This window comes from Sander vitreus, chromosome 12, assembly GCF_031162955.1.
Source record: "Sander vitreus isolate 19-12246 chromosome 12, sanVit1, whole genome shotgun sequence".
NCBI lineage: Eukaryota > Metazoa > Chordata > Actinopteri > Perciformes > Percidae > Sander > Sander vitreus.
Window position 1 is genome coordinate 29,450,312 of NC_135866.1, and position 16,077 is coordinate 29,466,388.

The 16,077-nt window shown below is 42.6% G+C and overlaps 1 protein-coding gene across 1 annotated transcript in view; it reads left to right on the plus strand.

The window, feature by feature from the left end:
- The window catches only part of efr3a (EFR3 homolog A (S. cerevisiae)), a 160,776-nt gene that overhangs the window by 80,368 nt on the left and 64,331 nt on the right, over positions 1 to 16,077 (plus strand). Inside the window, exons 6-7 of the mRNA XM_078265096.1 lie at positions 2,358 to 2,479; positions 9,254 to 9,403. Coding sequence (XP_078121222.1) covers positions 2,358 to 2,479; positions 9,254 to 9,403 — 272 coding nt within the window. The remainder of the gene's footprint in view (positions 1 to 2,357; positions 2,480 to 9,253; positions 9,404 to 16,077) is intronic.

Here is a 16,077-nt window from a genome sequence, read left to right on the forward strand (position 1 = left end):
CGTTACAGCGTACATTGGTGTTTAATACCGGTTGGCAGGACGGTCTGAAATGTTTTGCACGGTCTTTCTCTGTACGTTTTGTCAATGCGCCACTTGTTCGAAAAGTCGGCTACCTTCTCTTTTTCTTTACTTCGCCCTCAACAGTTTGTACATTCATAGCTAATGCTGACTCCGCGGCGGGCCTCTTAACAATGGGGGATATGTCGCCACATGTTTTTAACCAATCATTTTCGTTTCATCTGTTCCTCCGCTCAGCTACATGGTGTCACGGACGATCGCTGAAAACTACTTGACAAAAGTCTGGAGTTGACGGAAATATGCGCGGTCAAAGCCCCGGCTGTGAACTTTCATTTCCTATAACTTCTTCACAATAAAAGTCCTCCGTTATTTTGGTATTTGAATGTTTTTATTATGAAGCAGCAAAATCCGGAAATGTTGGGCATTTATTAGCAGTAACGTAACGCCACTCCTATAAGCATTGTGCATTGTTTCTTAGCAACAGCATTCTTTGACAAAAGCTGTCCAATCCGTTACAAGGAATGTTTTACAATCCACCCGCCACTCTGGCTGGTATACAAGGCAAAGTCACCCGCCACTTTGAAAAAGTACCCGCCATTGGCTGGTGGCGGGTGCTAATTTCCCACCCTGACCGGTGTCATCATCAAAACTCTCAAGTAAATATTTATAATAATTTAATGTAAATTTCCTCCATTTGTAATTAGCACTAAACCAGACCAAAAGTGGTGAAACGACAGACCGACCCACCAATCCAGCGGTTTACAATGGACAATCGACAATCGACAGTTGCAGAACAACTAGATACAAAAAAAAATGTAAAAAAAAAAGGCAACAAAAACACAAAAAAGGATAAAGACGTTGAACAAACCCCGACAAAAACTTCAACAAAAACAGAAAAAATGCCCAAAGTATCAAAGGTTGAAATAAGCCATAAAAACGTGAAAAGTGTCGAAAAAAGAGACAAGCATATAAAAAATAGTGTCACGTTTACAGGGCGGATTCGAACCCTGGACCTCTGCGTCGAGGCATAAACCTCTCAGTATATGTGCGCCTGCTCTACCCACTGAGTCAACCCGGCCACCCGAAATGCATTTTTAGGCAATCTATTATCAAAATAGTGCATACAGCCGCTTAATGATCATGCTCACAGACCCCCATTAGGTTTGGGTCTGAGCCCCGAATGTTAACATCTGGCTACGCCCCTGCTAAAAAGAAAACGGACTCTATTTAATCTGTGTCCTTTTGTTTTGAACATGTTATTTTGTATTAGGGGACATTTTGTATTGGGTATGAACATTGTTTTATGACCAAATCAAACAAAATCAGTTCAGGGCCCCCTACACCACATGGCGCCCACACTCAAGTCCTGATCACAGTTCCCCATCAGCACCTCATAAGCACAACCCAGTAATCATTCCCCGCTCTCTACATGTGTCTGACGCCTGGATTCCCTCCTCTGCTGCAGTAACACATTAGGGAAGCCACTCTCCTGTGTGCCAGCTGCCAGCGTACCTCCTTCCATCTGAGCCATTACCCCCAGGAAAGGTTAGGTACAAAATGGGAGGAAATTACCAGGTAGAACGGCAGGGTTTTGGTCACCAATGCCGAACTGTACAGAAGCAATTTGTTGCAATGGACAATGATAGGGTTGCGAGGAGCGCCACTCGAGCACGGCTGAGTGTGAGGAGAGAGAGGAGGCCTCTCCAGAGGGCACTCTGCGCTTGTTTAGAGGGAGGAAATTATAGCCTAGACAAATGGGTGGTGTCTCTCTAATGCTTATTATCATTCATATCATATTATAACGTTCATCCCCATGCAAAAATATGACGGTATTTTTTACTCTGAGTCACTGGAAACGTTCCGCATGTCATTATGTTTTCGTTGTCTCTGTTTTCTCCCTCCATTGTTAAAGGGGTGAAAAGTCAATAAGCAGCTATGCTGCCTCTCTCACTTCTGATTTGAGGTGTTTGAACACCAATGCAGGCAATCAGAGGTTGATTGAGGACAGTTTTCATATTTTTTTTAAACCAACACTGGAGCACTGAATATCTGTTGAGACGTCCATGTTTCTTTTTAATATTTTGTCAAGCTGAATCATTTGTCTAATACTTAAATATCATAAGGAGGTCAAAAGTATTTTTAATTAAACGATCGATACAGCATACAGCATAGTGTTGAGATATGTTTGGTGGCAAAACTGTATCGTTACACAGTCACCAAAAACTTTTTGGTACAGCCTAATGAAATCATTCCTTTTTAGTCCACTACTAGATAATGCACTTGAGTTTTTAATAAAGGGCCTAATGAATGTTTCCCTTATCTCCCTGTCTTCTCTCTAGTTTGTGAAGTTTGCCAACATTGAGGAGGACACGCCGTCTTACCACCGCCGCTATGACTTCTTTGTGTCCCAGTTCAGCGCCATGTGCCACTCTACTCATGAAGATACTGAGACCAGGACCAGGTAAGAACACAGAGACACTAAGGGCTCTATTTTAACAATCTAAGCTCACGGCGTGAAGCGATTGGCGCAGGTGTGTTTAGGGTGTGTATGAATCCACTTTTGCTAGTTTAACGGTGGAAAAAAGGGTCTGTGCGCCAGGCGCACTGTTCAAAAGGGTTGTTCTTACGTGTCTTAATTAATCATAAGTGTGTTTTGGGCGTAACATGCAATAAACCAATCAGATTGTGATTCCCTTTAAAAGCCAAGCGCGTTTGGACCTTGGCGCATTGCTGTTATGATGGCGGTTTGCACCGTAATATTTTTCTTTTATTTTTTGCTTTTGCATGTGTGTGTGCTGCTGTGTGTCCCTGTGTGTGTAACAAGCATAGTGTGCGCACTCTGTGCACAAGCCTAGGCGCATTTTACTAATTTGCTGTTAAAATAGCAATGAAATGCTGCGTTATTGACTTTAGACCAGGTTTTTGTTGGTCAATGGCGCCATCACTTTACGCATCAATGCTCAAGATAGCAATACGCCCAGAATGCACCTGAACACACCTCCCTGTAAGACCAGCACGCCCATGGGCGCAAAGATGGGCACAGGTGCATTTGTTATTTAAACGATGTGGATGCTGGACGGGAAATTGACAACTGCGTCTGTCTTAAACTAGCAAAGACACTTGCATTGGGCTTTGCACTGCGCTGCGCCGGGTGCAAGATAGGGCCCTAAAGCTGTTTTAAACAAGCTATATTCTTTAAAAAACGTGGACTGAAACTCACCTCTTCCTAATATTTTCAGTCCCCTTTTTTGTCATTTTAATCCACTATGACTGAAGACTTTTTAGGCTGTTTTTCCCTCTTAAAAGTAACAAAGTACTTCCTCCTTGCAGCAGATGCAGGAGATTCTTGACAGTTTTAAGGGATCAGGTTGGTAGTTCAGAAATGCTCCTCTATGTTAATGTTTGTACTTTATCATCTTTTGCTGATAGCATGGGATCCCTCAGGGTTCAATTTTGGGCCCCTTTTTTTAGACATGGAATGTTTTTACTACTAAGTAGACAACATTCAAATATATGTCTGAGAAGTTCACGCTTGACCTTGAAAACAGTAGTTTGTCTAGCTTTGAAGTGGACCTTGAGTTAAGATTTTCCTGCATGGACGTTAAAAGTATAACCTTGATCCTTGCCTCCTCCGCACTTTTATTTTAAAAATAATCTATGTTGAACTACTTGCCTTGGTTCGTCTAACAGATCAAGTGTGGAATCTCACCACTGCATTCCAGTGTTTACAGAAAATCCCCAAAGTTAAAAACAAGATGACATATTGATTACACATTAAATCTAGAGAGGGGCAATGAGTGTAGATTGTTCCCTCTCTTTAGATTCTTTCATTATCTTCATTTTAAAAGCAAAACTAATCTATGTATTGCTCCAGAAATTAGGCGGTTCACGACCAAATTATGAATTGTTTAATTTTATTCTTCAGCTCCCTGGTCCGTTGTTAGCGCCGTTCACATTCATGCAAAAACAGCTGATTGATTATTGATACTGCAAATATTTTCTCTGATTAGTTCTCTTCATGGGGTGGGTGGAATTGAGCTAAAGTTGGAGAAATCAGCTGCTTTAGTTAAAGCTGTATCTTTGGATAACATGCGCATTAAATTGATTTTTACTTAAAAAAAATGATAGTGTAGCTGCCCATTGTTGCATATTTTTTTTCATTATGATAACGAAGACATTTTTCCATCTACACCCACTATACCTCCTTTCAGAAACAACCCCCGCTTTTAATGCAGTGATGGATCGTACCAAGAGCACATCCAGGCGGGGGAGGGGCTGTAACACAATCCCCACCAGCGCAGGTCTCATCCTACTTGAATACTGTGAATACAGAATTAAATATATCTCCTCCTGATTTCCATTTTTATGGATCTTCGTCCTCCCACTGAGACCACAACACCACCGCAGGAGAGACTTGCTGCACTCGGATTGAAATAAGAGCGTTTGAAAGACACATTGCTGATGTATTTGTATATATATAGGTTTAAGAGTCAGACTCACTGAACTCACTAAGGTAATAGCATGTGATCAGGAAATGCAGCTACATCACTAAAGTCCAACAGCAAGAAACTAGCAGTCGATCAGACAGGTTGCAAAGTTTATTCTGATACCACAACACCTGGTACATTTTAATCTATTAGCCGGGGGGGTTGTAAGAAAAAATGTGTAGTTTTATTAGCTGATGGGCAAAGTTTTTGCAGGCAATGAAAGCAGAAAGAGCAAGCACTTATCTGAAGATCATTTGAGAGTAATGGGTGGTGCGCAGGAATCTTTAGAGTCAAGTGCAGAATACATAAAAGAGCACATCCACAAGATTAGAACTTGTGGAGCATAACAAGGTTGATGGTATTTGGAAAAACATTGCAGGAAACCCTTATCGTATATCTTGAGAGAAACACAAAGTCTTTAATGAGAAGATCCAAGTCGAGCCTGAGAGCATATGGATGTAAAAAGCGACATTATTTTTTCCTGAAACGGCAGACTGTTTTCTCAGTTAGAACCCAAATCAAAACACACAGACAATATACACGCTCTGATGATAAATTGTTATGAGTTGTGTCCACCCCATTTATGCATGAGGGTAGACAAATATTAAAAACATATATTAGTAAAATACAGTACATTGTCATAAACTATACTAAAACATTTTCAACAAAAATGGAACAACCAACCAGTTTTGTAGTTTCTTTAGGAAATGCGTTATCTATTCCAGCTAGCATCCCGTGTGGGATCCCCCAGGGTTCAATATTGGGCCCCTTATTGTTTTCTTGCTTTTTTTACGGCCTCATTGCCTTGTGTTTCCTTGTAGATTCTGCATCCTTTAGATAGCGGTTTAGATATTTATAGTTATTTATTAATGTATTACCAAGTCCACATATAGTGTTTGAGCATACAGCGTTTTGAATGTTTTTGTTATTAACTGTATTTTTTAGTTTGGTTCTGTTGATTTGGTTGGCAAGCTGCTGCATACAGTTGCCCTCACAGGAATAGATAAAGTTGTATTTAATTGAATTAAATTGAATGCTACCAAGTCTATTCCTTGGGAGAAATGCAATAATATGTCAATTGTTGCACAACGTGAGGTCTCTATTATAGCCGGGAAATGAATGAACAGCCAATTAAAAATGGTAATAGAGTATTTGAGCAGATTCAATTTGAATGCGCCATGCCAAATTTGTACAAAATACCACCTTCCTCCACATGCTTTATAATTCACCTTGAATGTGAACCAATTTAAAATCAGTTTGTGTTTTTAATAAGAGAAAAATGAGCCTGTTTAGGATTCCAGACGTCGGGCAAACACAATGTTTTATTGTTTTCAAGAAAGACAAATACTCTGCCTGCCAGCCACATTGTTTGGTTGGTAAAAATAGCTTGGTGATGGCGGTGAGGCTCAGGAGAGGCTGTGACACCGCAGAGCAATTTAAAGGACGCCTTCCCCACTGAGATGCCACCCCTGACTCTAATACAGATGACCAGTGTATTAAAACAATGCCTGAAGAGTTCTCTCTTTCATTTATTGTGAAAATAACTTCTCGAGTATTGCTGCAGTTATTTGCAAAAATGTGACTGTAGCAGCTGAGACCTGTGTCTGTGCAGAGGTGAGTGAGCATATTTGTGCATAGAAATGGACTTTTGTCTCGTCTCCCGTCATTTGTATGTATGAGAGAGCATGTGCATGCTGGTGGTGGTTGGGGTTGAGAGCTAGGGGATGCTGGGATTATTTTTGAGTTGGCTTGATGCCGCGCTGTTAACAGTATGACTTTTCACTTTGCTTTTTTTCCCCCTGTATTTTATTATTCCATTCGCCAGCGTCTCGCAGCAGGTGGGGAGGAAATCCCAAATAGAATTTCCCTGGCGGTTATTGGATAAGGCCTAAGGCGCAGTCACCCGCACTGTTTCACAGAGAAAAACAGAGAGCGGCGACAAATAGTAAACGGTGAAGTCCGACTATCTGGGCTCTGATCGGTCCTGTTTCTGGCAGATTGAAGAAGAAACTGGGGGGGGGGTTTGGTTTGGTGCTAAAAATTATATTGAAGTGTTAAGATGAGTTGGAAGTTGAGAGACAAAGTGAGTCAACCCTGCAGCTTCAGTTAGATATGAAACTCTGAAACTATTAACAACACAACCAAAGCTGCTTCTTTTCCAATTAGAGCAGGGTTTAAAAATTGATATTCCGATTTTCAAATCGATAAAATACATAATCGATAAATCATATAAAATCCTAAGATCGAGGCTCCGTTTTAATGCTAGAGTGAATATATTGGTATCATATGAAACTAGACGATCTAAGGAATCCATGTCATGCTAAATAACGCTCCAAAGTTGGGAGAGGGAAAAAAAAACCTGGCGTGACCATTTTCACATATGGCTTTAGCTCCATGTCTGCATCACACCCTCTGCACTAAAGAAAGCACTTATTCTGTCTCTGTGTAACTGATTTGGGGTCAATTCTTAACGGCAACATTAACATTTAATGTATGGTGCAAAGCTCGTAGATCGTATCATAACGAAAGGGTCAAATAAAATCAATCAATATGTTTAATAATGCAGCAGGTTAGAGGGCTCCTTTTGCAATTTAGAATCAGAATCAGAAAAGGATTTATTGCCAAGTCAGGGCTCCAGACTAACTTTTTTCACTAGGAGCACAGTGGCCCCCAACTGAAAATCTTAGGGGCGCAACCAGAAAATATAGGGGCACACACCGTAAATCAACATGCTAACCAAATATTCACATTTCTACTAATTTCTGCTGTATTACTAATAAATACATTGATAATAGATGCAGAAATTACAATGTGCTGTTTCAAATTCAGTGTCACATTTGAAGATGCAACATTGAAGGTTAACCGACAGCACCATCGCTGTCATGAAAAAAAAAAAAAAAAATATATATATATACACACACCAGCTCTAGTCTACAATTACAATGAATTCAACTTAAAATTAAACATGCATTGTTTAGGCTACTACTGAACCAATATCGGTACCGATACCTGAAATTATTTCAGTTGTAAAAATTATTGTCAAACCTATTTATCCTATGTACTTAGAACATTATGTTATTTTATTAGAATATGTTCCACTCTAAAGAAATTAAACAAAAATAAAAAAAAACCTCCCTCTCTCCTCCCAAACCCTACAACCTATTAAATTGAATAATTATTCATTTCATACTCACTGTAACTTTTATTCTTGTATTTGTATATTCTTTCTTTTCTTTTTTAGCCTGTTTTATTTTCATGACCGTTTTTAATTGCTCTTTAATGTTTCATGTACAGCACTGGTGACTGTCAGTCAGTCACCAGGGCCTAGAAACCACTGTCGTGCCTGCTTAGGAAGTGTAACGTCAACAGCACCGCGACCGCTTTCGGCTCGCCATTAATATCATATCGCAGAAAACGCTGTCTGCGTGAAGTTTTGAAAGACTGTAACCACACTTGAAACCACTTTATCGGCATCTCCGTGACTCACTGTGACTTCAACAAAACTGCAGAGCCCACGTAGTTTGCACCGTCCGCAGCTATGCGTGTGTGTGCGTATGTGTGCGTGTGTTTGTGTCAGAGCTCCGCTCTCTGTCAATTGTCAGAGAGGACAGATAAGCTTGAGCTTACGCGCTCTCAGGTACCGAAATTTCAACATTCAACGTGTAAAAAAGGGGGCAAATTTACATGTGCGACTGGATGTAAAAATTTTGGTCGCAGTCTGGAGCCCTGCAAGTAAGGCTACATTTACACCGCTACATTTTAGAAAACTAATATCTTCTGCTACGTTTCCCCCCTCTCATTCCCCCTGCTCTGGTGTTTCCCCCTCTCATTCCCCCTCTCATTCCCCCTGCTCTGGTGTTTCCCCCTCTCATTCCCCCTGCTCTGGCGTTTCCCCCTCTCATTCCCCCTGCTCTGGTGTCCCCCCTCATTCCCCCCCCTCTCATTCCCCCCTGCTCTAGTGTTTCCCCCCTCTCATTCCCCCCTGCTCTGGCGTTTCCCCCCTCTCATTCCCCCCTCTCATTCCCCCCTGCTCTGGCGTTTCCCCTCTCCCTCTCATGCTCCCCTCTCATTCTCCCTGCTCTGGCGGTTCCCCCCTCTCATTCCCCCTGCTCTGGCGTTCCCTCATTCCCCCTGCTCTGGCGTTTCCCCCTCTCGTTCCCCCTGCTCTGGTGTTTCCGAGCCCCTAAACCGGAGACATTTGGAAACACTTCTGACCCGTTTTGGTTTGGAATCTGCGGGGTTGTGTTTCAGTCTCAACGGCTGCAAACGGAGACCTTTGGCAACACCGACACTGACGCCAACATTTCTCCTCCTGATTGGGTCTCATCAGTCATAACGTCTCGTTCTCTGAGACTAAAGCTACAAATGTTACCATGGCAACTACCAGCAACAGGCGGAGTAATACATGCACATGCTTCTTCCTTTTTACCCTGGCACGCGCATGTCCAGCATACGAGAATGTTGATGAGATATGAGGTTTGGTCGTGTTTGTTTAGACAGAGATTAGTTCTTCTACTGCAGCTAAAAACACAAAACGGAGATCGCTTTTGGCTCAAAACTCTGCTTAAAAACCACAACGTAGCAATGTAAATGTAGCCCAAGTAACACTTACAAGGAATTTGCCTTGGTGGTGGATGGTGGTTTACAGCATTTATCTCTTTCATGTCAAGCAAAATTAGTATTGTAACTGAAATATCCCTAAATGATCTTGTCGTAGATAATCTAACAGGACTGTGTTTCCGTGTCAGGATCCGTGTGGCCGGGATCAAAGGTCTGCAAGGCGTGGTGAGGAAGACGGTGAATGATGAGCTGCAGGCCATCATCTGGGAGCCTCAGCACATGGACAAACTGATCCCGTCCATGCTGTTCAACATGCAGGACAGCGAAGACCTGGACAGGTACTGCACACGAGCTGCACACACTTAGTCGCTTAGTCGACTAATCGGTCGTTTTGGTCTTAGTCGACTAAGATTTCTTTAGTCTGTTAGCCATTTTCATTTTTAGAGAGAGAGAGAGAGAGAGAGAACTTGAGGTAGCAGCAATATGATTTTCAGGCTTTTTATTGAGCTCATTCAGGGCTCCGTCTTCATTTTTGAGTTTTTTTTTCTTCAGGTTGTATCACATGACTACTACGTACTTCTGCCGTTAACACTACATTTTTCAAAACGACGGGCTGCATTCTGGGCTGAAAGTTGCTAGGCTACGATAGAGTGATTGTGCACTCACAGTCTGTACTACTGTGGTAATTTCTGTAGGAACATCCGTAGGCTTGTTAAACTCGTCTTTCTCTGGCGCCCAGACAGCTCAGTTGGTAGAGCCCATATATAGAGGTTTACTCCTCGACACAGTGGGCCGCGAGTTTGACTCCGACCTGCGCCCCTTTGCTGCATGTCGTTCCCCCTCTCTCTCCCCTTTCATGTCTTCAGCTGTCCTGTGAAATAAAGGCCTAAAATTCCCCCAAAAATAATCTTAAAAGTAAACTGTTTTTCTCGGGGGTTTTCTCTGCTTTTCTGGTTGGGACCGTTGAGACACGGGCTGGGCGACTCGGGGGGGTCGCCTCTGGGCCGCTTGAGGCCCGTGGGCCGTCACTATACATGACAGAATACACAAATGCTGAAAACACATACAGAGTTTAGTCTGGGACAAGTCTTTATTCTCCACCCCGAAATTTGGAACCGGAGTGAAAAGTCACTCAGGAAAGTGTTTGATTATCCGAGGCGAAAAACTCTTCGAGCGTGGAGGTGACCTTATTAATGGGCCAAACCTCAACACACAAAACTCCCCAGTCAATTAAATACACATGACGTGTTGGTGCTTTTCTCTCCAGATAATTAGGAAAATAAACTACTTCTCCACCTTCAAGGACAAGAGTCACTAGCTGTGTTGGAAACCGTTTCCCTCATTCACTCACTATTCCCACGATATATATCTGCTCTTTAATGTTTAATGTAAAGCACTTTGAATTGCCATGTTGCTGAAATGTGCTCTACAAATGAAGCTGCCTTGCCTATATAGTGTTTATTAAAGGAGAAATCCGGCGCAAAATGAACCTAGGGGTTAATAACAGTTGTACCGAGTCGACCGTTCTCTGGGATATGTTTTCATGCTAATCAAATGTGACCAGTTTGTCTGTACACTTACAAAGTTCTCAATCCTTCGGTTTACATGTAGGGATCCTCATTATGCTACCGTGGAAGTGTGGTGCTATTTTGAGCCTTGTTAGTGGTGCAGAAATAGAGATTTCTTTTTTGCTTTACCCGCGCCCCGAGGACTAGTGTTATAAGCTAATTAGCGCTTTGCGCTAAAACTGGTCACATTCGATTAGCATGAAAACATATCCCAGAGAACGGTCGACTCGGTACACGTTATTAACCCCTAGGTTCATTTTGCGCCAGATTTGTCCTTTAAATGTGAACTATAGAGGCAACGACCAAACCAGATTCCAGACACTACAGTGAAAACATCGCTGCGTCAGGAGATGTGCCGGTTGTTTGTGTGGCATCATGTAAACAAACCCAAACTAAAATACTTCTAAAACGTCCCTGAAACAAACCGAGCCCTCAGGAGAATAGTAACAGGTTGTATATTATATATGTTACATGTTACATTTCCACTGTTCAGAAACAACAGTCCGCTCCATTTTTCCTTTTCAGTTTCCGCGGTTCCTTCTGCTTCTGCGCTGTGCATTGTGGGTATTTTATAGTGGACTATATAGTGAATGAAATTAACCGTGGAGAATTTGAACACCACTACAAAATGGCGAACACACCATATAGGGAACTACTGCTTCTGATATCCCAGCATTCCCCTGTGACTATTTTCTCAAAAAGTTCAAAATGGTCTTTGGTGTTTTTTGCCCCCAACGTCTCCTCCCAGGCAGCGCGGCAATGGTTATGTTTAGGGTTTAGGTTAGGGTTAGCTGCCTGGAAGGCGCCGTTGGAAGGGAAAAAACACCATCGAGCGTTCAAAATGATTTCACGTTACAGTAATAATTTCTTTTTAAGTGACAAAAACTTTGGAAAAAGTGGGAAAAATGTTGAAAAATCAACCAAAACCAGGTGGGCCAAAATTTTATTGTGAACCTAAATTGATATGCGGGCTGGATCAAAATCTGTGAAGGGCCCGGTTTGGCCCGTGGGCATTGAGGTTACATGTGATGTATTTGGTCAAAAATGTTGTGATTTTATTTGATTTTCTCCATATCGCCCAGCTCTAAGTTTCATTGTAGTTTGTATCCATAAACTGTAAATATTAATTGACAGAGCATGTGTGACGTCACCAATTGGTTTGTGGAGATCTGCTATGAGTCGTCGAGTTTGCCGTTACAGGCGTAGCCATCTTGGTTGCAGATATGGCGATTTTAGATGAGAGGGAGGAGTGAGGGGAGGAGCCATAGACTGTTATCTGACTATCTGACTGTGACGTTAGCTGAGAGTTGGCAACGCTGCTTACTCTCTACGTTACGTTACACACTTTCACCGGCAATCTGGATGCAACTGCTGCTGAAAGCTAGCCTACATAATTTGAGGTAAGATTTAGCTTCGCTAGGTTTTAAATATATCTTTGTCCCATAGTTGTATTCATATAAGACAGGCCGCGGACTGTCAATCACATCATAGCCACGCCCTAAAACACCCCCTGCTTTATCGCCAATTTCAAAATCAACGAGACCATAATTAAAGAGATGAACATCATTCTGTGTTGCAGAAGACTTAAAACTAGAGATTGAGACTATAAACTCATGAAAATGTTTACTGAGGTAATAAACCAAGTGAGAAGTGGGTCACTTTCTCATAGACTTCTACAGAAACAGACCTCCTTTTGCAACCGCACGTGTCGCCCCCTGCTGGAATTCAGATAGAAAGCAGGTTTAAGGAGTCTCCCCCTGCTGGAATTCAGATAGAAAGCAGGTTTAAGGAGTCTCCCCCTGCTGGAATTCAGATAGAAAGCAGGTTTAAGGAGTCTCCCCCTGCTGGAATTCAGATAGAAAGCAGGTTTAAGGAGTCTCCCCCTGCTGGAATTCAGATAGAAAGCAGGTTTAAGGAGTCTCCCCCTGCTGGAATTCATGGCCCAGAAAGACTTTTCACATAGACTTTGCATGGCGAAGTCTATGTGTAAAGCCCTTGTTTAAAACGTCACGTTTTTAATTTTTTTATTATTAGTTATTAAACTAGGCATGATGAACGCGCATAATGGACGCGAGCAGACTGCACTGCGCATGCTCATATGACTGTTCTCCCTGAGGTCCTGTAGCTGTAATATTGGATAATGCTAACGCTAATGGTTGTAATTCACCATGTGTTCTATTAATACATCCATGGTATGTATGCTGTAAAGCCTGTAACGTGGATGAGAGATGAAGCCATGGATGTAATTAAGAGAAGCTCTGTTCACAAAACTGCAGGCTAACCTTAGTAGCTAGCGCTAGCTAGTAGCTAGCTAGTAGCACGACATAATTACATCTCCTTGGTTGTCTAAATACATCCATCGTTTATTTAGCTAAGCATGTAAACGATCAGGAACAACGGAAACACAATGTTTAACGTTAGTGAAAATTTTAGACAATGAAAACGGCGAGTTTATGAGTTTGCCACTTGTAAGAGACACGAGAGAGAAGCTCATGAACGAGCATGTTGCTTTGACAACACAAACAAACTGTTGCTAGTGCGCATGTCCATCGTGGCGTCATGGGCCAGTTAACGCGGAAGATTCAAGCTCCCTGTTTGCTTAATGCGCTTTTGAGAACTCTCACTGGAATGCACGGGGCTTACCGCCGAACACTGTATCCAGTTCTCTTAATACATCCGTGGTCTCCCCCTGCTGGAATTCAGATAGAATGCAGGTTTAAGGCACTTTTTTGCAGCACTTCGCCGAACCAGATGCGTCGTCCATTAATATTAACAGTCTATGTTTGTATCTCATGATACAAAAAGTGACGAGAGTCTGGCGTATGTTTTCTGCTCTCTTGTTTTGACCTCTTACCACTTTAAGATTCGCAGCCTGCAGTGCGAGAAGAGTCGGGATCTAAACTAAATCCAGCTCTGGATCGGAGCGCCGGCTGAAGGAATATCAACCCTCCCTGTCTGAACTCGAGCCCGGGGATTTAAAGCCTCGGCTCGCTCTCGCCTCCACACAGCTCAGTCCTCATCATATCCGCTCAACCCTCAAACCCAGGCCTGTAGGAAGAAATCACACTGGGGAGTTTATCCCCCCTCCTCATGAGACTGAGGACGTTGTTCTGCTGTCACTGGTGTTTAAGGATGGGGAAGATTTATGGAAAACATCAATAAGTCAGGACAGGGAGCTTATTATATATCGTTTGTTGTATGCACGTCTCAGCTGTCGCCTCACCTATACTCCTCTTGCCATTCTTCACCTGTTCCTTCTTTCTTTTCCAGTTGACTCCTCTCCTTTCTGTTCTCCTCTCCTCTCCTTTACTTCCTCTCGTCTCCAATATTCAACAAAGTACAAAAAATAGAGTGAAAAAATACGCAATTGGAAGAATGCAAACAAGCCACAACTCACGGAATGGGCTAAACTTACGACAGAGAACGGCTTCCTTTGAATTGCATTTCATTTCATACCTTTATTTAAAACTCAGGGCCCATTGAGGGATGAGTGCACAGTATGCAATTCAGCAAATTACATTACCTAATATACTCAATAACTAGATTGGACAATGGCAAAGGGTATGGCATCACTTCCTCGTATATATTAAAGGCCTATTGCAATAAAAAGGTGTTTGAGGAAATGATGGATTTGATTCAGTTACAAGAGGTGCTGTTTTAAGGGTGTATGTTGTTGTTACTGAGGTTTAGTTGTTAAGGTTTTTTTATTCTTTGTTCTTTGTGTGTGTTGTTCTTGGATTTATTTTAGAATACTGTATGAAGACTATCTGATTGAATGTGTATGGAAAGATGTTAATGAATATTTACTTACTCCTCTCTCTTCTCCTCTTGTGTCTCCTTTCTTGTCTCTCCTCTCGTCTCCTCTCTCCTCACCTCTCTTGTCTATCCTCTCTCCTCACCTCTCTTGTCTCCTCTCCTCTTTTGTCTCCTCTCTCCTCTCTTGTCTCCTCTGTCCTCTCCTCTCTTGTCTATCCTCTCTCCTCACCTCTCTTGTCTCCTCTCCTCTCTTGTCTCCTCTCTCCTCTCCTCTCTTGTCTCCTCTCTCCTCTCTTGTCTCCTCTCTTGTCTCTCCTCTCTTGTCTCCTCTCTTGTCTCTCCTCTCTTGTCTCCTCTGTCCTCACCTCTCTTGTCTCCTCTCTCCTCACCTCTCTCCTCACCTCTCTTGTCTCCTCTCTTGTCTATCCTGTCTCTTCTCCTCTCTTGTCTCCTCTACTCCCCTTACTCTCATCGTGGCTGCTTCTCTCCATCTCATTCGGGTGGTTTCCATGTGAACAAAAAGCTATTTTTGGACCCTGTTTATTTCTTCTTTCTTTCTATCCCTCCCTGTGTTTTTCTTCTTCCTCTCCTGCTTGCGCCCCACAAGTGCCGAGACCTCCCTCCATCACATGTGGAGGATCTTAGGGGTTAGGGTGTGATCCGACCCGCGCCAATGTCTCCATGTCATTATGTGGTGTTGGAGGGGCTTCATGCCCACAGGTGTCACAGGCAGGCTCTTTCCTGCCTGCGTCGGCTGCCCGACGTTCCGGCAAAAACACAGGTCTTTCCATTCAATTAGAATGGGGGCGTCGACTTCAATGCACCTAATCCTAACCATTGCCTAATCCTAGTGGCGACGTTGGGGGCTTAAAACACCAAACACTGGTGCGTTTAGGCTGCGGCGGGGGTTGCCGCAGGGGGGAACCTCAAAAAAACGCAGCAATCCTGCAGTGAAAAGATTGAAAAGAACTTTTGAAAAAACACAACCCTCTGAATTAAAATAAGTTCACCCCCTCAACAAAAAAACAAGTCGCTACAAGTTCATTGTGGTGTAAAGCCGTTTCAGAAAATGAACAGAGTAAAAAGTTGACGGTCACTGCCTCTCCAGAGTTGACACGGCTCTCTCGCACCTTTTCTCGTTAACTTTGAGATCTCTCAGAGGCTTCAGCACACCACCCACTCATGCTCAGCAGAAGTTATAATTAATCTGACTGTAGCCCTGCAGAGAGACCAAAGTTTTAATGACTATATCTGCCTTTTTATGCAGCTAAAATTTCAATTTTTTCATAATGTGTTCCTAATCCACAATATTTCAGTTTATCTCTTCTGCTGTTTGAGACAGCAGTGAAGCTTTAGCTTCGCTAGGTTTTAAATACATCTTTGTCCCATAGTTGTATTCATATAAGACAGGCCGCGGACTGTCAATCACATCATAGCCACGCCCTAAAACACCCCCTGTTTTATCGCCAATTTCAAAATCAACGAGACCATAATTAAAGAGATGAACATCATTCTGTGTTGCAGAAGACTTAAAACTAGAGATTGAGACTATAAACTCATGAAAATGTTTACTGAGGTAATAAACCAAGTGAGAAGTGGGTCACTTTCTCATAGACTTCTACAGAAACAGACCTCCTTTTGCAACCGCACGTGTCGCCCCCTGCTGGATTTCAGATAGAAAGCAGTTT